The sequence below is a fragment of the Neophocaena asiaeorientalis genome, unplaced genomic scaffold, assembly GCF_003031525.2.
Source record: "Neophocaena asiaeorientalis asiaeorientalis breed wild unplaced genomic scaffold, Neophocaena_asiaeorientalis_V1.1 scaffold217, whole genome shotgun sequence".
Classification (NCBI taxonomy): Eukaryota; Metazoa; Chordata; class Mammalia; order Artiodactyla; family Phocoenidae; genus Neophocaena; species Neophocaena asiaeorientalis.
The window spans coordinates 7,338,207-7,360,204 of record NW_020172293.1 but is presented as its reverse complement, the minus strand read 5'-3'; the positions used below and the strand labels follow the sequence as shown (position 1 = coordinate 7,360,204).

Here is a 21,998-nt window from a genome sequence, read left to right as displayed (position 1 = left end):
CGCAGTGGTTGAGAATCTGCCTGCTAATGCAGGGGACACAGGTTCGAGCCCTGGTCTGGGAAGATCCCACATGCTGCAGAGCAACTAGGCCCATGAGCCACAACTACTGAGCCTGCGCGTCTGGAGCCTGTGCTCCGCAACGAGAGGCCGCAATAGTGAGACGCCAGCGCACCGCGATGGAGTGGATCCCGCTTGCCACAACTAGAGAAAGCCCTCGCACGGAAACGAAGACCCAACACAGCAAAAATTTAAAAAAAAAAAAAAAAAGTTGCAGGGGAATTCCCTGGCAGTCCAGTGGTTAGGACTCTGCACTTCCACTGCAGGGGACACAGGTTCGATCCCTGATCTGGGAAGTAAGATCCCACATGCTGTGCAGCACAACCAAAAAAATAAAAAGTTGCAAATCATGCAAAGAAAGAGGAAAATACAATATACTAATGTAATGGGATAAAAATCAATCAGTCAAAATGACCCCAGTCATGACAGATGATAACATTGGTAGACAGGACAAAAAAATTACTACAACTGTATTCCATATATTCAAGAATCTAGAGGAAAGATTGAACATGTTAAGTGGAGACATAGAAGATATGACAGCACTCAAATCAACGTTCCAGAAATGAAAATGTCTGAGAAGAAAAAATGCACTGGCTAAGAGAAACAGTAAGTTAGCAATCACAGAAGAAAAGATTCATAAACCTAATAGTAAAGAGAAACCACCCAGGAAGAAAGATACAGAAAAGATTCTGTGGGGGGGAAAAAAAATTCAGGATTTCTGTGAGCCATAGAACAACTTCAAATGACATAATATACATGCATGTGGGTTCCTAACTATTTTTCTAAGTATGATGAAATGTATAACTCCACAGATCTGAGAGGCTCAGTGAACACCAAGCACAGGAAGCATGACACATCATAATCAAATTGCTTAAAAGCAGTGAAAAAAAGAAAATCTTTAAATAAACCGTAAGGATAAAAAGGCACATTACAAAAATAAAGTAACAAAGACAAAGATGACCACAGAGTTTTTTTCCAAAACAGTACAAGACAACGTTATGCTAAGTGAGATAAGCCAGATAGACAAAGACAAGTATTGTGCGGTATCATTTACATATAGAATCTAAAAAAGTCAAACTTTTAAAGAAACAGTAAAATCATGGTTACCAGAGGATAGGGGAATAGTTTGATGTTGTTTAAGCGTACAAACTTAGTAGTACATAAGCCATAGAGATCTAATGCACAGTATAATGAATACAGACAATAATATTATGATTATATAACATGATAGAGGTGCTAAATATTGCCACAGTGGCAATTATGTTACAATATATAAATGTTTCAAAACTTTATTTATTTACTTTTTTGGCCTTTCCCCACGTCTTATGGGATCTTAGTTCCCAGACCAGGGATTGGACCCAAGCCCTAGCAGTGAGAGCACAGAGTCCTAACCACTGGACTGCAAGGAAATTCCCTCAAAAATTTTAAAATGCAATACTGGAGACGACAGCGCAACATTACTAAAGTACTGAAAGAAAAAAATGGTTAATCTAGAATTCTTTAGCCAGAATAATTATCTTTCAGAAAACGAGGTGAAACAGAGAATTTGTCAGACACACAAAAGCTGAAAGAATTAATCAACAGCATACCTGCACTAAATAAATATTGAAGGAAGTCTTTCAACCAGAAGGAGAATGATACCAGTTGCAAATCTAGATCTGTCAAAGAATTGAAGAGCACTAAAAATGGAAACTATGTGAGTATACATAAAGATATTTTTCTTATTTAAATCCTCAAAGGTAATTGTTTAAAGAAAAATCAGTAACAATGTGATGAAGGATTTTGAACATAGGTGAAAGTAAAATGTATAACAATAATAGCACAAAAGCCAATTGGGAGAAATGGAAATATAACATTGTAAAGTTCTTATTCTATACGTGAACTGTTATAATACCACTTGAAAGCAGTCTGCGATGTAGGCTGGATAATGGCCCCCAAAGATAAAAGTCTTAAACTCTAGAGCCTGTGAACATTCATTACCTTTTACGGCAAAGACTCAGCAGATGTGATTAAGGATTTTGATATGAGGAGATCTGAGATAATCTGGGTGTCACAAGTGTCCTTATAAGAAAGAGGCAGAGGGGGACTTCCCTGGCAGTCCAGTGGTTAAGACTCCACGCTTCCACTGTAGGGGGCACGGGTTTGATCCCTGTTCAGGGAACTAAGATCCTGCGTGGCACAGCCAGAAAAAAAAAAGAGGCAGAGGGAGATTTGACATAGAAAAAGAGAATGCAGTATTACCAGGGAGGCAAAAGACGGGAGTGACATGGTCATAAGTCAAGGAACGTCAGCAGCCACCAGGAACTGGAAGAGGAAAGAAGCAAATTCCCTTCTAGAGCTTCTGGAGGGAGTGTAACCCTGCCAACACTTTGACTTTAGCTCAATGAAATATTTCACATTTCATGAGAGAATATATTTATTTTGTTTTAAGCCACCAAGTAATAATTTGTAACAGAAGTCATAAGAAACTAATACATGTAATAAGTTAAAGATGTATGCTCTAAAACCTAAATTGAACCATAAAATAAAACGGAAAAGAGTTGTAGCCAGTGACTCAAAAATAAAAAGGAGCTAAAATGGAATTTTAAAGATACCCATGGGAGGTGAAGAAGCTGGGGCCATTTGCTTCTATTTCCAATACAGAGAAGTACGATTAAGAGAATAGCAATCAAACTGCAATCAAAGCTGTGTATCAGATAGCAACCCAGGAGTCAGTTAAATTCAAGGATCTTGCAATAGTTTGGGAGAGCTGCACTAAGGCATCTTCCTCTGTGAGGAAGAGTCTTGGAGCTGTTCTAAAAGACAAAAGAATATTAATGTCCCTTCATTTCTCTGTACTTCCCAGTGTTTAAGGTGCTCCCTCCCCAGGTGCTTGTTTTTTCTATCCTTCCATTGCCACAAAATAAATGTGTCCCATTCCAGGAACTAAAACTACTGATATTTCTTTCCAATGATACTTTACTTTCACCCAAACTTTTCATCTGGAAGAATCAGTCAGGAGCAAGAGGGACAAGAGGATTTTCATAAAACTTATAAAGACCCATTATGTCCCCATCTTTCAGCCTGTGGGGGCCAGGACAGGGGAAAGCATAGATGCAACGCAGGGCAATAAGTGCCCCAATGCTATTCAGTGCTTCACCTGTGATTTCCCATGGGATTTTCTCTATCTCAGGAACTCTCACTAAGAGGGCCAGAGAGTGCCTTTACGGTCAAAACCCACTTCAAGAAAACTCTGACTTTTTACTGTCATCTCTGAAAGGATATAAGATTGGCTTGATAGAATTCAGAAGAAGTTGAGCTGTAAGAGGGCCAAGCTATTCCCATCCCTCCTTAACAAATGTGTGTGCCTTCCCCTTATCTCCCAAGCTAATCAGCCAAAGTTCTATAGATTTGCAAGGTTTCTGCCCACAGCAGACATAAAATTCCCTCTTTTTGCATTTAGCATTGGTGAGTATCTCTGTAATTGTTGGATGAAAAGGATCAGAACTTTCCTCTAACCCACGGTGGATCTTAGCATTGGTTGTAATCATCGGATGGGTGTGAGGCTGACCATCAGATCGACACTCTAGCCCTCACCCCAAGGAGAGATAACAAGAATCAAGTCATGAACCTGCCTCCCAGTACTCAGCCTGCAGCCATCTCCCTAATTCCTCCTCAGTGACAGAGAATGGAGTGGAGGATTATTTATTGCTGGATTGAATAATATGGCTGTTATTAAATCCAAGGACTTCCCTCAAATCATGTTAAGTGAACTAAATGGACTGTGGAGAGGCTCTTGTATTTCCTGTTCCAGGAAGCCATGTTGTGTCAGTATTCCATCTTCGTCACTGAAACTGTCAAGAACTGTGAAGGGTCTACAGTTTTCCTTATTTGTTAGAAAACAAGTCAGCCTACCACAGTATCATAGACACTGGCAGAAGATATGAGACTCCTGGGCCAGAGACAAAGAACCGTTTATTAATCACAGCAATAGCAGCAGCCAGAGTAACAACATTTGTGCTGGTTCCCGAAGCCCTGACTCCTGTAGAGCAAAGCAACAGTGGCCAGCTGATGCCTGTAGACTCAGTGAGCTGGGTTCCTTGAGAGGAGCCCTGTTTAGCAAACTCTGATCTTTCCCCCCCCTCCCCTCTGGGAACTCACCTCCCTTAAGCTCAAGGAGGGCCCTGTTGGGGCCGATTTTGGCCCTAGTCTCACACCTTCCCATGAGCCATGGGGTAGAGTGACTAAACCCACTCAGCTCACGGCCCCACCCATGAGCTTCCCTCCACCCTATCCTTAATCTTTTCTGAAAACGCTGCTAGCAAACCTTCTCATCATTTTTCTGGTGGGAGACATTGTCTTTATTATCATGATCAGCCAATAAATCCGTCCTCTGCCCCAGAGAGAGATGCTAGATTTTTCAAAACTACTTGCTATACAAATATCCTTGAAAAGATAGTCCAGAACAAAAAGGTATCAGAAGATAATCAGAAACATGAAAAGACTCATGGAGAATTCTAAAGACACAGTGAACGTTCCACGTGTGCACGCAATGTTTCTTAATTGAGTAATAAATTGAATTCAATTCCAGCTGTAGCCAGTTCTTCGAAGTTTTATCTATAGTTTGTAATAGTTCCTTCTGAGGAATATTAGATATACGTAGTTTAAAAAATTTTTTCATTCCCTAGTTGTTTGACATTTTTTTCTTGAAACTAGGACTAGAAATGTCCCTTTAAGCCTCTATTTACACAAACACAAAATCATTAAATATAAACTTATATATATAATACATATAATTGGCCCATAAATATATGGGCCAATACATGGTCGTGAATGTTAATTTTCATAGGCTTAGTACATACTTGCCTTTAGTATCAGAATATTTAGTATCAGAATGTTGAAGCACACTACCTTGCGTATAAGTCTTAAAGGGTCTTTGAACCGTAACACTGGGAGGACATCATAAGTCATACACTTTTACTTGTACAGGTAACGATATTGGGGTGTTAAAAGGCCACGCTGCCAGGGTTCAAATCTACCACTTGACTTACGTCCATAGTCTTTTCAATTAATATCTCTCCTTCAACTGGTTTCAGGGGAATTTGTTAGGTTCCATCCTAGTCTGTGAAGCTTTTAAATTTGTTAAACTCTAACCACGGAAAAGAAAATGGAAACGAAACTATTACGCGGCAAATTGTCTTATATATATGCAGACTTCTTAGTTAACCGAGTAATAAATTGAATTCAATTCCAGGTGCAGCCAGTTATTCCAAGAATTTTCTGAAATTAGTTTACAATAGTTCTTACTAAAGAATATTATATATATGCATTTTTAAATTCCCTAGTTGTTCAAATTTTTTCGTTGAAATTTCAGTTTCTATTTTGCACTTTGTAGCTTTTTCTTCTATTTTGTTGACTGGAAAGAGCGATTCCTAGGATTCCATTTTAATTAAAGGAAGTTATTTCCAATCAACACTTCACAAAATACGTTTTCTTATTTTGTGGACTGAGGAATCCAAGAAAATACCGAATAACAGCAAAATTGGGGGACCTTAAGTTAATCACATAGCTGAACTGTGGCTACTGGCATTCCATGGATCGGCTCGCAATCAATTCTATCTAGAACTAAGAATCACGGCACAAGCCCAAGCCTGCTCGCCAGCCTGAACTGGGTGAGAGTTGAGAAAAAACACCCCCCACTTCCGTGCAGCAAACGGCGGCTACTCAGAGTAACTGCAGTCTGTCTCCTGGTTTAGGGGCCAGGGATGCACCTGCTAGACAGCAGAAACTCAAGAAAGGGAACCAGCAACCGCTTCTAAACAGGAGGACGAGATGCTCACCCTGGGAAACTCCGCGACTGCCACGCACACCCCCACCTTCCACCCCTCTGGCAGCTCGGAACTCACCCCCCGGAAGTAAAACTGAGGAAACGCCACTTCGAAGGACTGGGCTGACGTAAGCGCGCCGACTTCCGGCCCCGTCCTTCCGGAGATGGGTGGTCCTGGGATCGGGAGGGGAGGCGGAGCGGAGGCGGGGCTTGAGGCTGGTTGAGGCTCTGGTGGGTAGGTGGGTTCAGACCGAAGGGACTACGGGTCGGCGTTGGGCTCAGTGGACTCGAACAAAGGACTCTCGGGCAGGGACTTGGCACGGCGTTTTCTGACGGGTAGCTGAGCGGCCGATCGCGGCTTCTCCGCCAACCAGTGCTGTCGTCGCGTGGTCCCAGTCGGCTTCTCCTTGGTTCCCCACGGCCAGCGCCGCGGTGGGGGGCCCGGCGCAGCGGCACCTGCTGCTGAGGGAACCCCGTGGCCCGCCCAGGTGCTCATGATGGGGCTGATCTTCGCTAAACTGTGGAGCCTCTTCTGTAACCAAGGTGAGAAGGATGGAGCTGCGCAACGGCTCGAATCCGAGGCAGAGGTCTAGCCGCCGAAGGGGACAGCCGAGGGGAGACAGGTTTCTAGGTGGACACAAACGTTCTGAGACTCAGAGAAGTGACTTAGTCGAGGAGGTGGGTAGAAACTCACTATTTTAGGCTGGAAGAAGGTGCAACGTGATGGTTGGGAGAAATGGAATGTCAGAAAAGGGGGCATTTGGTGTCCCTGGATCCAAACCAAGAATTTGGGGATTTTAGAGGAGGAAAGCGGAAAGCACCTAATGATACCCGGAGGCACTTGGAGGGCCTTTTCCATCTCTATTAAGCATCCTAAGTCTTGCCCCAGGATAAGTGTCCACCCAGAAAGCAATCAACTTTTTTTTTTTTTTAATTACTAATGATGCTTTGTTTTGCGCCCTGCTCTTTAAGCCAGTGCGCCTTCACGTTCTCTCTGATTTCGCCTGCTTTCCAGGACTCGGGAATGAGTTGTCCTATTGAGATACACCAGTTTCTGGAAATCTTCGTCCTAAACCCTTCATTCCTTTCTTCGATGTTGGAAAACGAAATGCTTTTGGTTCTATGTAGGATATTGCGTATCCGTAATTAGTCTAGAACTGGTTCTGAGACGTCTAAAAGTTGCAAGTCCAAAGGGCCAAGAAGTTGTAAAACCTGTTCTGAGTCAGAGTGAATGAGATGTGATGGCTTCTGAAGAGAGAAAATACCCAGATAAAAAGGGCCGGGAATAGGTAAAGTTTTAGGCATTCTTTTAACAGAGTGTTTTCTCAGTAACTGAAACTAGTTTTAAAACTCAAATAGTTTCATTTTGCATTTAATATCCGGGCGTAATAAAAGCCAGTGTTTTATGATGATACCAATTTGTTACTGCTAATGCGGTATTTTTTCTTTGGATTTAAGAAGTTATGAACAGAATGAAATGGTTTTAGTCACTTGTTCCGTAGGTCGATAAGAATACTAAAATAGCCTTTTTCAAAGTTACAAGTTAATAAAGATAGATATATGCATATGCATATACACGTATACGCATATACATGTGTGTGTATAAACGAAATTACTGCAGATAGCACTTATCAAGTAATTTCAAAGTGGCCAGAATTTAACTCCATACATTTTTTTTCCATATAGATATTATCCATAAATTTAATACATTTTTTTCAGTAGTTTATATTTTCTAATCCTTGGTACATGAATTTACTATGTAAAGCAGCTTTTTAAGACATGTTTAAAAGTATGAAGATTAATAATCACCTGCTTATCTTTTCCCATAGTTTAAGAAATAAAACATTACCAAAGTTGTTGGTTCTCCCTGTGTAACTTGTCCCATTCCCTTTTCTCTCCTCTCTGTTTTATTACTGTTGTGTATCTTTTTGGTTTCGGTGTTTTTTTTAGGCTTTCTTAATCAGACTAGAAGGGAGTGAAAGATGTAGAGGGAAAATTCGGCAGATGATGAAAGACATTCATGGGCTACTTTTGTAGTCACACAATTGTTTAGTCCTCTTAAATCCCCATTACTGTTTAGAATTTTTCTTTCCCTTTAACTTCCTTGTTGAAAATTTAGAACTACATAGTGGTTATTCTGTCATTTTATTCCCATTTATTCATGCAACTAACATTTAGTCATAGGCCATAACCCAGTCATCAGAGTTAGGCCTAGGAGACGCAAAGGTTAAAATACAGAAAAGTTACATATAACTTGCTCTCAAAGTACTCAAGAAACAGTAAATGAGACAGATTGGGGAAAAAAAGATGTAGCATGGTAAATTATTTCACAGGTATGTATAAAAGCATGGTGATGGTCAACAAGAAGGAAGTGATTAATTTTTTCTCAGGTGGTTCCTGGAAGACTTTACAAAAAAAGGTATACTTGGACTTTAGCGATAAGTAGGTGTTTACAAGGCATTCTGTGTTATTCTAGGCAGAAGGACTAATACGCAAATGGGAGAGGAATGAAATAGTTTGGTGCATTGAGGGAAGCTGAAAATAGTTTAGTTTGGCTGTATTTTAGTTTGCCTGTGGGGGAGTTAGAGGAGATGAGGTTGAAGAGGTAGCTAGGAGAACCAGATCACAGAGGGCCTTGCGTGTAGACTAAGACGTTGAACTGCAAGCCATGGGAGCCGAGCCATTAGAGTTTGGTCATGTATGTTGTTTTAAAGCAGGGGAATAATGTGATCAGATTGATACTTTAGTCCTGTATTTTTACTTTCTATATGTATCACCTGACAATCTCAGCATTTTCCATTTTTACCACTGTGACACATCTAATCCAGTGATTAGAGTGACACATCTAATCACTCAGTCTTGGTCGCATAGTATGCCCAATGCCCCACCTCAGATCAGTTAAATCAGAATGGGGTGGAGCGCTGTGGGCATCAATGCCAAGATGACTCAAATGTACAGGCAGAGTTGACGACGGCTTATATTACCTTAAATACTCCTTTCCCTTATCTTTCTTCCAACATTTTTCCCTGTAGTATTTTAGAGCACCAAGCATCTTCTTATAAATTTGATACCTTTCTGGGAATAAGTATACTAAAAGCATGTATCCTCTCAATAAAGCTGTTACAAACTATGTTCTTAGTCTCTGGATTTTGTATTGCTTGATTTTAAGCTAGAAGACTGATTACTTGAATGCACTTATCAATTGAAGGAAATAATTTCAAATCTGATCATCTTTTTAGACATTATTGTATATAGCTTTGTGTTTGTTTATGTGTGTTGTACAGGCATACCTCAGAGATATTGTGGGTTCGGTTCCAGACTACCAAAATAAAGCGAATATTGCAATAAAACAAGTCACACAATTTCTTTTGGTTTCCCAGTGCATATAAACGTTATGTTTAGGCTATACTGCAGTCTTTAAATGTGCAATAGCATTATGTCTAAAAAACAATGTACATATCTTAATTTAAAAATACTTTATTGCTAAAAATTGCTAACTATCATCTGATAGCACAGGGTTGCCACAAACCTTCAATTTGTATAAAACGAAATATCTGCGAAGTGCAATAAAATGAGGTTATGCCTATATAAAATACATACGTGTATATCTATCTTTAGATTCACCTCAGAAGTTGAGTGTTCCTTTTTTTTAAACTTCTTTTTAAACTTTCACAGACCTTGGTCTTTTTCTGTCAGCTATTTCTTGTTTTATCCAGACTTAAGAATGAATGGAATATGATTTTAATTGTAGTTCATTTTCAGAACCAAAAACAATGACATTTTAACTTAATTTCATTATCTCATCATTTCTTTCTCATTGGTGAATTTCATGGTATCATTTTGAGCACTGATATCCAATTTGTATGTCATCGTTATTGTTCTTCACTTCTGATGGCTTACATCTGGTGTCTCCTGTTAGTATTCTGCTCTTAATTCTGTTCTTTTTGCTAGTTTCAAACACACCAAACTTAAACTTACCACTGTCTGCTCCCTGTTTTCCAGAGCCCACTTTATTCATACCTTCAAATGGTTCAGACTTCTGATCAAATGTCACTCCTCAGAGAGCCCTTTCCTCCCCTGACCACTCTTACCTCCCCAACATTCAGTCTCTATGTTTTAACCCTTTATTTTTCTGAGTAACGTTTATCACTACCTGTAATCATATGATAAGTTTATTTGTTTACTTGTTGTCTGTTTCAATAGAAATAAACTTCTTGAGGCATGAACTTTGTCTTATTCGCTGTTGTATCCTCATTACAAAAGCTTTTGTTCAATTTTTGTTTTGTTTTTCAAACATAAAAAGTTTATATTGAAGTAACACATACATATTCTTTTTAAAAAGTTATATAATGCTAAAGTCTGAAAATGATGTGTGTTCGTCAGCTCTCTTTAATCTCTTAACTTTTTTCCCAGCATATACTTCCATATTTCTGGATAATATACGTATGTGGAAATTTTAAACACTGTAATTTTTTTTTTTAAGAATTGAGATATAAATCAACATATAACATTATATTTGTTATCCCAGTATAGTATTTTGGCTTAATCCACACTCTATCTTTTCATTTTTGTGACTATAAAGTTTTGTTACTACTGAGCCACAATGTGCTGTAATTATGTTTCCCTTTTTTCTACAGCTTTTTCCCCCCTAGAGTAAATAATCATATCTCATTGCCTTAGTTTTCTTTGTACATTTGGCTAAGTCATTTCGTGCCATCCAAAAGTTCTCTGTACAGTTTACACACATCACACCTATCAGATGATTTATCCTTCCTACCCACCCTCTCAGTATTCCATCCTGCTCCAAATTGGACCTGTTTTTCCTCTGTGCCCGCCACACAGCTGTTCTGGACTTGTCCTTCCTATCTATCATTCTAGAAATTTCCTTTGCTTTTCTGTTTTATTAGAACTTAACGTTTTTCTTGCTTTACTCTTACTTTGATGAAGTACATCCTTCAGAAATTTCCTGCAAAGTTGCCCAAAGTGGTCATTTTTTTTTGTGATTCCAAATATCTGAAGATATATTGGTCTGTCCTCACTTTTGATTTATAATTGGGCTGGATATAGTTAAGTTGAAAACGTTTCTTTCAGAATTTTGAAGGTACTGTCATTGTCCTCCAGCTTCCAGTGCTGTTGTTAAGACCAGTATCATTCTTTTCTGATTTTGTCCCTCTCTTTGTAGTAGATATTAGAATTTTCCATTTATCCCTGGTATTTTTAAATTTGAAAGAGGTGTGCCTTGTTGTGTCTTCATTCATTGGACCTTTTCAACACAAAGTTGCACCTTTTTCCATTGTAGGAATTCTTTCCTTCCTTCATCCCTCCCTCCCTTCCTTTCTTAAATTTAGGATTTCTTCCTCTACTTTTCTGGAAATATTATTGGTCATATGGCACTAAATTGATTATCAATTATCCTTTTCCATTTTTCTGGCTCTTTTTTTTGGAGTTCTGGGATATTTCCTTTGTCTTCCAATCCTATTGACTATTTTCAGCTATCATAATTCTAATTTATAAAAACTTTTTATTTGCTACATTTTTTTATTCTTGTGGCGTTGCTTCATAATGCTGTCTTCTAAGTGTCTTAGTTTTTTTTTTGTTTGTTTCTATTTATTTTTATATTAGCCCTTCACACTGGAAGCTTTCCCCATAGATCTGTTATAAGTAATTCCATGCATGAATATACCACAGTTGTCTATTCATTTGCATCATGATGAGTTATAATATTGTGAAACTGTTAGATTGTTTTCTAAAGTGGTTATACCATTTTTATACTTTCACCAGCAACATTTGAGGCTTCGTTGCCAGTATTTTAATTTTAGCTATTCTGTTGGATGTGTACTGTTATTATCTCATTTTGGTTTTAATTTGCATTTCTGTGATGATTTTTGGGTGTTAAACACTTCTTCATGTGCTAATTGGCCATTTGTATATCTTCCTTTGCAAAATGTTCAAATCCTTTGCCAGTTTTTTTTTTGGGGGGGGTCTAAAAAGTTATTCTTTATAATTATTTCTATATCCCGGAATTGAGTCTTTTGTCAGATATGTTTTGTGAATATACCTCCATCCCCACCCCCATCCTGTGGCTTCCCTATTCATTTTATTAATAGCGATTTTTGCTGAGTGGAAGTTTTTGGTTTTGGTGAAGTCTCAATTTCTCTCTGTATTATTTTTCTTTAATGGCTGTTATTTTCTGTGTCCTGTTCCTTTCATCTAGAAGCTTTAGCTTTTATGCTTAGGTCTGTGAGCCATCTCAGATTATTTTGAGGTTATGATGTGAATAGGGGTTGGGCTTCATTATTTTTTTACATGGGTATCTGCTTGTCCCAGTATAATATACTGAAGACTTTTTTTTACCAGTGAATTACTTTGGAGTTTTTGTTGAAACTCAGATGATTCTCATCTCTAGACTTTCTCTTCTCTTGCAGTGACTTCATGGTAAATTTTAAAGGTGGTGTCAGTCCCATCTTTGTTTTGTTAATCTTTTCAAAGAAAAGATTTTAATTTTCTCTGTTTTCTAATTTACTAATTCTTGTTGTTTATTTCCTTCCATCTGCTTACTTTGAGTTTGCTTTACTCCCCTCCCCCCACCTTCTTAAGGGTTAGCTGGGTGTCATTGTTTTTGTTTCTTTTTCCTTTCATATATAAACATCATTGTTTTTGTTTCTTTTTCCTTTCATATATAAACATCATTGTTTTTGTTTCTTTTTCCTTTCATATATAAACAGCTGGCTGTAAATGTTCCTCTTAAGTACTGCCTTAGCTTTATTCCGTAGATTTTAATATATTGTATTTCATTCAGTTGGAAACATTTTTAAAATTTTTTCTTTTTAATTTCTTCTTTGAACTATGGCTTATTTATGAGTGTTGTTTTTCTTGATAGATTATTTTTGGTTCCAAATTTAATTCCATTGTGGTCAGAAACATGCTCCGTAAGCTTTACTTTTTTTCTTCCCCCCAAATTTATTGAGACTTTCTATAGTTCATCTAAATGGTCTGTTTTGGTGCATATACCATTTGTGCTTGAAAAGAATGTGCATCCTGCATTTGTCTGCAATGTTCTATAAATGTTTATTAGGTTAAGGTGGTTGTTAATTTTGTTTAGATATTTTATATCTTTATGTGCATCTCTTATAGAGAGCATATGTTGGGATCTTGTTTATTTTGTCTAGTGTGAAATTCTCTCCCTTTTAATTGGAATGTTTATCCAATTTATTAGTGTGCTTAGATTTATGGCATGGTGAAATATTAAGGTATACTGTTTTACCATTTGTTTTCTGTTTGTCCCATCTGTGTTTGTTTTGTTATTACTCTATTCTTCCTTTCCCACTTTCTTTTGGGTTGACTGTTAATTTTTTTAAGAATTCTTTTTTAATTTATTTATTGACTTTCTAAGCAATTCCTTTTCACATTATTTTTATGGTTCTTCTAGGGATCGCAACATGCGTTCTTACCTTTTTGCAGTCTACTTAGAGTTAATAATGTAACACTTGTAAAGTGTAAGAACCTTGAAACTGTATATGTAATTGCATACTCTCCTTCCTTGTCGTTTATAACCATACAGCTTACATGTTATTTGTATTGTATCTACATATGTTATAAACTGCACAATACAGTGTTATAATTTTTGCCATAGACGATCACATGTTCTTTAAAGTTTTAAGAGAGGGTAAAATTTTCTCTTATATTTACCCACATTACTATTTTTCATGTTTTGAATTTCCGTCTTGTGAATTTCCTTTCAAGCTGAAGAACTCTACCATTTTTGTAGTGTGGTTTTGCAGGTAAATGAATTCTCTTAGTTTTCTTTTATCTGAAAATGTCTTTTTTCCCCTTCATTCCTGAAGTGTATTTTTGCTGAAAATAGCATCTTGGGTTGATTTTTTTTTTTTTTTTTAACTTCATAGGCCTGTAATTTCTCTATCTGTAAAATATGCAAGGTGGCCCAGGTCAGTAGTTTTGTGCATTTTTGGAGACCTGGGTTCCTCAAAGTTGCCATATAGGTAACACATTTGTTGATGAAGAAGTGGGAGAGAAGGAGTAGATCTCACGTTCTGCAGTCTCTTCTAAGCTATGGTATTTTATGATTCTATAATTAGTATAATATAAGACAGAGTTTTTTATAGCTCTCCTTTTTCTTTCTTTTCTCTCCAAGAGGCAGACTGCTCCTCGTTGCTGTCCAGGCCTTCAGGTCTCAGGTTGTGACATCACATCCTCTGACATTTTACTACCTACCTATTGCAATAATGCAAACTTATTTTCTGTAAATGCAGTATTTCAAATTTTAAGTCACCAGATTTGGCATAGGGCATTTTTATTTGTTTAGTTATATAGTTGTTTACATACTCTGTGTTCACATAGGGCTTGTCCTCATTATATAACAATTTTAGTGCAGGTATTATGTATCTAGAAGGTAGCAATCCCTATTTCATGATATTTGGGTGGCTATCTTATATCCCAAAATTAAAAGTTAGTCATTTTGTCATACATTTTAACAATATCCAATTTTAACATAATAAAATAAATGTTAACATATTATTTCACAGTTTATTAACACTGCCAATATTTAGTGCTTCTCTAATGCTTTTCTCATGTGAGTCTGTTTTCGTTGTTTGGTATTCTGTACTAAAACTACAAATTCTATTTGTTTGGTATCTGTACTAAAACTACAAACTGAGTTTATAAAAAAAATTTTTTTAATTGGGTAGAGGGAGAAACTTTTTTTTCTTGTTTTTTTCTTCTACTTATTTTTTTTCAAGTTCCTTTTTCATCATTTTTCTTGTTAGCCATTTAACCTGTATTTGTCTACAAGCAAGTGAGCTTACTAATTTGCTTTGAAGCTTCATCCTGTAAAGGCATGTCTTTATGCCTTCCCTAAAAAAAAAAAAGAAAAGAAAAGAAAAGTAAAGCCGGCTTTTAAGGAAATCCAAGAGAATAAACACCAAAGCCAAGCCAATAGAGAAACTTATGTGTAAACACTTGGTCAAAATTAAACAAAAGCTCTGTGATGGGACCTTTTCCTTCATTTGATGTAAATAAACTTGCTTTGTGTTGGGCTCTGAAGATGCATCATTAGTAACACTGGAAATACTCTTCTCACACCTTTGTTATGAGGAGAGGTGCAGCTTGGTCTCCTGGAAGAGATTTCTCGTGAAATAAGATGCCCAAAGTGACCATCTCGTGGTGTGCAGACACTTTTATAACATTTGGATTCCTTATAACTCTGATTCTTATGGTAATGCTTAACCCCAAATTATTTAGCTATCCACAAATCATCTTAAATTGTACACACCCCGTCCCTAACACACACATTCCTACCCCTAAGCATGGTCAGCCTATTACTCTAACATCATATATTTTTTAATAATGCTATTGGTAAACATTGGGAAAAAATAAATTTTCTATAATTACATTTGTGAAGTCCATTCTAAATAAAGAATTTAGTATTATCCATGTTATAGTTTGCCCTCTTTAAGGTTAACTGAGAAATAACTGTTTCAGTCTGTCAACTAAATATTTTGTTTTCATGGAGAGTAATTTGAAGAGTTGGAAGTTAAGAATATATGGCTTAGATATACATATTGAGGAGCAGTTGAAGTTGTAAAAGTATACAATTGTATAATTTTCTCCTCATAACTTTAGAAATGTCAATTTTAGTGAAATGGAAATCTCTGCTTCCTGCTCTGTAAATAAAAATGATGTTAAAACGGTTCATGTTCTTCTCAGTGGCAGCAATTCACAATTTTACCTTTGGCATAAAGCCTTTCTCACCTTAATTTGAGACTGACTTGAACCATAACTGATAATATTTTGAAAGTTTTTTTTTTAACCTATTAGATAGATACATAATAAAACCATCTTTCCACATCTGCTTTAGTTAATTATGACAGGCAAAGGAAATTGTTTTTATCAAAGCTACTCTATAGGAAATCACTCTGACAGTTACATAGCTTAGTTGATCTTTAGTGTTTCAGTACATAAGATAAGATTTGTATATGGCCTGTTGATTATGCCCAACCAGAAAGACAGCAGTACAGAACAAGCACCCCTGTGTCATGTTTTTCAAGCATGAGGGCCCCCTTTTAACATCAAGTAATATGCACTACTGTGTGATCGTAGTTATGCTTTTGGTATGTATTGATGTGAACATTTGATAGAGCACTGTGATTCAATAATACCTTCAAGAAACTTTATACTTGATTAATCTAGATACCACCACTTGGGGACATTTAAAGCAACATTAATTTTATTTTCAATAACAGGAGAATATGTGTCACTTACCATATTTTTCTCATTGTTACTTGAAGAGGTAAAAACTTTACTAACATTTGTGAACTGAATGAAGTCTTTGGTCACTGACATACTCAAGTAGCAGCTAAGTACAACAGAGGCATTTGAAAAAAGAAGGAAGAACTACAGTTGTGCATAGAGTACAAATAGCTTTTATTTTGTACTTGGTTTTTTAGTAAATGCTCTTTGAACTTGACTTTACTCTTATTGTATAGATAATGTTAAAGACAGCTTTCAAAGAAAAGATTTAAAATAAACTTCTGTTTATTTCATGCTTTTAAGCACTTAGCTGTTCCTTTACTGTTACTTTTTTATATAAACTCAATTTTAACATCAGAAGATAGGTCTCAGTTTACCTGAAGGATAGATATCCATACTTCATCATAAGACAGAGTTGAAATTTTGTGTTTTGTCTTAATTCCTAGACTTGCCTATCAATGAGGAGGAAAAGTCACCTTAAAAAACCTTAAGTTAATCAAACATTTGAAACTTTAATGAAATTCATACTCTATCTACATTCAGGGTTTGTCATTCCTGACTTAGTTTAAACGGGGGACCAATCTTTCAAAATGATGTATTATTTATGAGTTTTACCATCACAGGCCTTCAGTACTGTGATCATCATTATAATACAAATGTGAAGCCAGGGGCAGGCACGTTTGAAAATGGCCCTGGTGTTCACTTGAGTTCAACAATGATGGTACTACCTGGTACTATCTTTCCATTCCCTCCTCCCAGCAGGAGTATCTGCACCCAGGTTGAGATTACCTTTATACTAGTGGCATCCTTCTCAAGCCGCTGGGACCACGTGGTCTCCAGATCGTGGGTGGGTGGAGTTTCCAGCTGTCACCAAAATTTAGAATGTTTGTTCCTCCACTGGTAAGAGTGCTCTCATTCTTACACTGTAAGGGACAGAAACAGGGCAACACTTCGATTGGCTCCATTAGAAATTAGGGGATACAAATCAAAAGAGTCAGAAAGAGAGAATGATACTGAGTTATAATAAGCAAACAAGTTTTATTTATTTTTTTACAAAGTAGCTCCTGCCATAGTGAAAATAGCCCTTCCAGAGGACCATGTCATTTGTCCTGCATTAATATAGACAGTGCCTATAGCATGCAGGTCATGAGAAGATAGAAAGATGGTTTGTCATATAAGAACTTGTCTGTGAACTGTGGCTCCTCTTTTTGACTGATGTAATATTGATACTTTAGGAATATCAGCTGATATTTGATTAGATGTATAATCAGAATTTTGATATTCATCAGAGGTTAACAAGAGCAGCAGGGATCTGGTATGAAATGTGTCAGATACACTACAAATCAGTTGATTATGTGCAGAGGTTCTTATGGTGACTTCCTTGCATACCCTGCTGAGTTTCACTAGTAACTTTTTAAGCATTCTGTCCTGGGGAAAAGGAATCTTCAATATATTCTGTATAGTTTAAAATATAGAAAAGATGACCTGTGAGTTCTAAGGATGTTTCAAAATATCTACCAAGTAACAGAATAATTAGATGGGCCTTAAAAATCCTTATGAAAAAAGTGATACTTTTAGCCGATGGCACCAGAGGAGGGAACTGAAGAGGTTTTTGTTGTATACAAAGAGTGAAAACAGTATCTGCTCAAAAGAGTTATAAAACCCAGATTGAAAAAGCCTTGAAGACTAAGTAATTGCTTATTTATCTGTAAATTAATGGAAGGAATGAAAACTGGTTGAAATTATGTATCTTATTATTGACAGGGAAAACTCTTTATTTTATGTTTTCAATTGTATTTTAAAGTGAAAAGAAAAAATCTTGGTACATTTAGGTAGGAAAACATCTGGCTGTAAAAACAACTTGATAAAAAGCTAATGTGATTGGTAGAGAGGGCAAGCAGGTGTGTAAAACACTTATTTTTACTTACATTTTAAGTCATAATGTCTCATCAAGTTTAGTATTTGGGTTTTTCCCCCCAAATTCAGCAAAAGTGACAAAGTTCTCTTGTGCCTCCCTCTTAGCCATCTCCCTCATTCTTTTATAAGGGATGGATAGAGAACGTCCTAATAGATTGCCTCACTTAAGGCAAGTAGCCTTGACATCATGAAGTTCTCTTTATTTCTGGTATCTTATTCCAGGAGTAAATATCCAGTGAATGATTCTCATTAGAGGGCTAACTAATAATCATTGTTGAAAGCATGTAATTGAAGTATGCAGCAGTGTTAAATGCTTATGGTTTGCTTTCTTTTTGTAGAACACAAAGTAATTATAGTGGGACTGGATAACGCAGGGAAAACCACCATTCTTTATCAATTGTAAGTATGGGTGTTTATTTAAACAGTTTTTATTATTTTTGTTATTGGAGCTAATTTTGTATCATTAATAAGAATGAGACACCATTATAATATAATGGGAAAGCTTAAACACATGGTTTTGTGTTTTACCAAACACAAAATTTATTAAAAAGTGAGTAAGGTAAACTGCCATATGTTTGCTACAGTCAAAAACACTCATCTTTTTCCAGCCTTGAAAGAAAGAATTAATATTAAACTAAAAATAAATGAAGCACACATTCTAGTGCTGGAAGGAAGGAATAAAGTACATTTTGCTTAGTTCTTCCCCCTCTGAAGTCCATGTAAAATAGACTGATATCGATCTAGGAAGCTATTGCTACTCTCCTGACTAATAGTTCTGGAATTCTTTAACATACCCAGACTTGTCAAATCAAAAGAAATGAAGATCGCCCCTGAAAATATTGCTTTGGTAGCTTGCAACAGGGAGAGGCTTGAGACTTTCAGAGAAATACATTAATACTTTAAGGAAATTTTTTAGCATTTCAGTGCCAGTGAAATGACCCTTGTTAAACAGTGGAAATGGATCTGTGTCCCAGGCATTTAACAAATAGTTATGAAATACAGTGCTCCATTGTGTGCTTCTTATCTCTTCCCACCTCATCTTAAGTACATCAGCTGGCAGCTCTCCAGAAATACTTCACTTAAGCAGTGCTTAATGTTTTTTTCAGCTACTCTGCTAAAAAGCCACAAACTTATGGCTTGTTGTTTCAGAGTTGAATAACTACTCATTTTTCTTTAAAACATTCATTCATTGGCCATTATGTAATTTAATATGACACAGCCTTTGGACATTAGAAATGAACATTTCAGAAACCTGTCATCATTGTTGAAATAATTTTGCACACAGCTTCAAAAATACATATATTAAACCCAAGGGAGAGTTGCAGACTTCTTCCAACATAGTACTGACATGTTATAGGCAAATAGGTATTTGTTGAATTAATTAATGTAGCTTAACCAATGAGTATGATAATACATGTGATATGAGCATCAGTGTTCTAAATAACTTTTCATTTGCCCATAGACTGTAGTTTTCGTTAATAGGCATGCACTGATTTTTATGGTTGAGCTAAGTGTCTTTTCTCACATAGACAGTCTTTAAAATGATAGCCTACTATTCAGTGGTTACTACTTTGCAAGTGTTGATGACACAGTACCCTGGAAACTTGCTCTTTCAGGATGGGGGATTGGTTCTGCTCTAACCAATAACAGGGCATGGGGTTATTGGCATTTTGGCCACAAAAATGCAAACTCACACCACACAGTTCCCTTCTGTCCAGATCAAGCCTGTAGTTTATTCCATTAAAAGAACAAAAAAACTGCCTTTCTTCAGGAGTTGTTCTTTGTCTAGGTATTTGTCTGCACAAATGTTCTCCAAGGTTCTAGTTTTGTTGCTAGTGATTACCATCATTGGTGCAGGTAAGGAAGGTTGATTCATATAAAAATACAGAGATAAAACTTGCTTCAGGTTCTCAAGATTTACAAAAGAGCTTTTATGGTGTCTGTCTTTTAACAGCTTAATGAATGAAGTGGTTCATACATCTCCAACCATAGGAAGCAATGTTGAAGAAATAGTTGTGAAGAACACTCATTTTCTTATGTGGGATATTGGTGGTCAAGAGTCACTGCGATCATCCTGGAACACGTATTACTCAAACACAGAGGTATACTAAAGTTACTTCGGAATCTGAATGAAAAGAATTAACGGGTAAACCCAGAAGACAGATAGGCTGTACATAAGGCATAGTGACAGTTCCCTTTTAATAAGATCGTTTTTTGTAAGGAATTTGAGGTTTTCAAATAAAAGAAAAAAGGCAAGTCTGAAGAGTAATGGGAGCTATTATTAGTGGAGTGCTTACTGTTGTCAGGCTCTCTCAATTCATCCTCAGGGCAATACTATAATATCTCCATTGTTGGAGAAAGCAGACACTAAGATAAATTATATAACCTTTCCCAACTTTATAAGAGGCCCTAGTTAGAGGAGGAATAAAATATTTTAAGCATAATTTAATATAGGATTTTCAAATAACATGAATTGCACATTCAAATTTTTGGTGAGATTATAGTTAAAAAGCAAATGATTTGCAAGCCATCCCCCTAGCATTCTTTGTCACTTATTTTCATCATTGGAGTCAACCCGAGGAACAAATCTGGAATATCTTCTATATCTGTTTTTATTTCTTCTCAGTTTTTTTTTTTAAACCATGCAGTGCTATTGAGAGAGGTTTATCTTCAGGAATACTAATGCACAATTGCATTCCTAATTTTTCTTTACAAAGAGGTACCAAGCCAATTACTTTTTCTATAATGAAACCTCTTAAAATTTGAGGTTGTTTTTTTTGAGGGGGATTGCAGAGGAGGTGGAAGTGTTGATGCAAGGAATTTTTGGTGAATAAGTTGCCTTTTAAAATAAAAAAACATGCATTCCTCTAGATTTACATTGTAATAGCCTATGTGTATGTGTGTATATGTTCCAGTGCAGTGTTTGACTGGTCAAACCAGACGGCATATCATAGATAAGCAGCAGCTGTGGCCGCACTTAATTGTTTTTCTATTTGCGGGGGAGGATAGGTTGGTAAGCTAATATTTATGGTTATAGGTTAGTTTAATATATATTTCTACAGTAAAATAACATTCTGAAACTAAAATGTGTTAGAGAGTGAGGGAAGAACAACATTTTAGCATAGCTGTTGTTATTTTTTCAGAGCTCAGAATTAACCCCAAGTGTGAAAAGACCAGTTATCTTTGGTGAATAGGTCAAAGTTGGTTCTAACTGATCCCTGTATATTGATAGCATTACTAAATGGTAGTTTTTTGAAATTGTCAACACTCTAGAAGATTTCACATGGGTCCAGAAAGACATACATTGTTAGTGATGCCATTTATATGAAATGTTCTTATAAACTATTTCTACAAGAATATCAAAATTACTACAAAGATCCTTTGACCTTTCATGTAGCACACCAGCATGGCACATAGCATTTGCAGTCTTAGATTCCAGGTAGGGATCTTATCTATGTGGTGTTTCTCCGACCACTTTGTTCACCCTACTTATCTCGCTTCTTAAATTCTTTGCATGGAGGCATCATCCAAAAGCTGAAAAGTCTCCCTTTTAATACAGCAAGTTACAGTTGTTGACTAATTTCTGACATCTTCCTCTCATTAACTTACAGAGTTACTTCCCCATATTCTGTCTATTCTGACTTTGCCATGTTTCTTATATTTATCCCCTCTATTTTCTTTCCTTGTATCTCTTTCTAAGCCCTTGTTAGTTTATATTCAGGTTACTCGAGTTGTCTCTTTCCCAAATTGTAGTCATTTGAACAATCTGATTCTACCCTTCCTGTCTGTTTATTTTACTCACTCCTCTTCTATAACCCTCAAAACCATTTAATCTCATTTCTTAACTTTTTCTTCTGCATAAAATGTTCAATTTAGGGGCCCTTTCTCATTGTATCTTCTTATTTTTCTTAACAAAGATGCTTTTTTTTTTTTTTTTTTTTTTTGTTTCTGG

General features: G+C 36.5%; 1 protein-coding gene across 2 annotated transcripts in view; it reads left to right on the top strand.

Moving 5' to 3' along the window:
• The first annotated feature begins 6,099 nt into the window (after positions 1–6,099).
• The window catches only part of ARL5B (ARF like GTPase 5B), a 29,124-nt gene continuing 13,225 nt past the window's right edge, over positions 6,100–21,998 (top strand). For both annotated transcript variants that reach the window (XM_024766216.1, XM_024766209.1), the window contains exons 1-3: positions 6,100–6,406; positions 18,385–18,445; positions 20,001–20,148. In XM_024766216.1, coding sequence (XP_024621984.1) covers positions 6,358–6,406; positions 18,385–18,445; positions 20,001–20,148 — 258 coding nt within the window. In that variant the 5' untranslated portion in view covers positions 6,100–6,357. The remainder of the gene's footprint in view (positions 6,407–18,384; positions 18,446–20,000; positions 20,149–21,998) is intronic.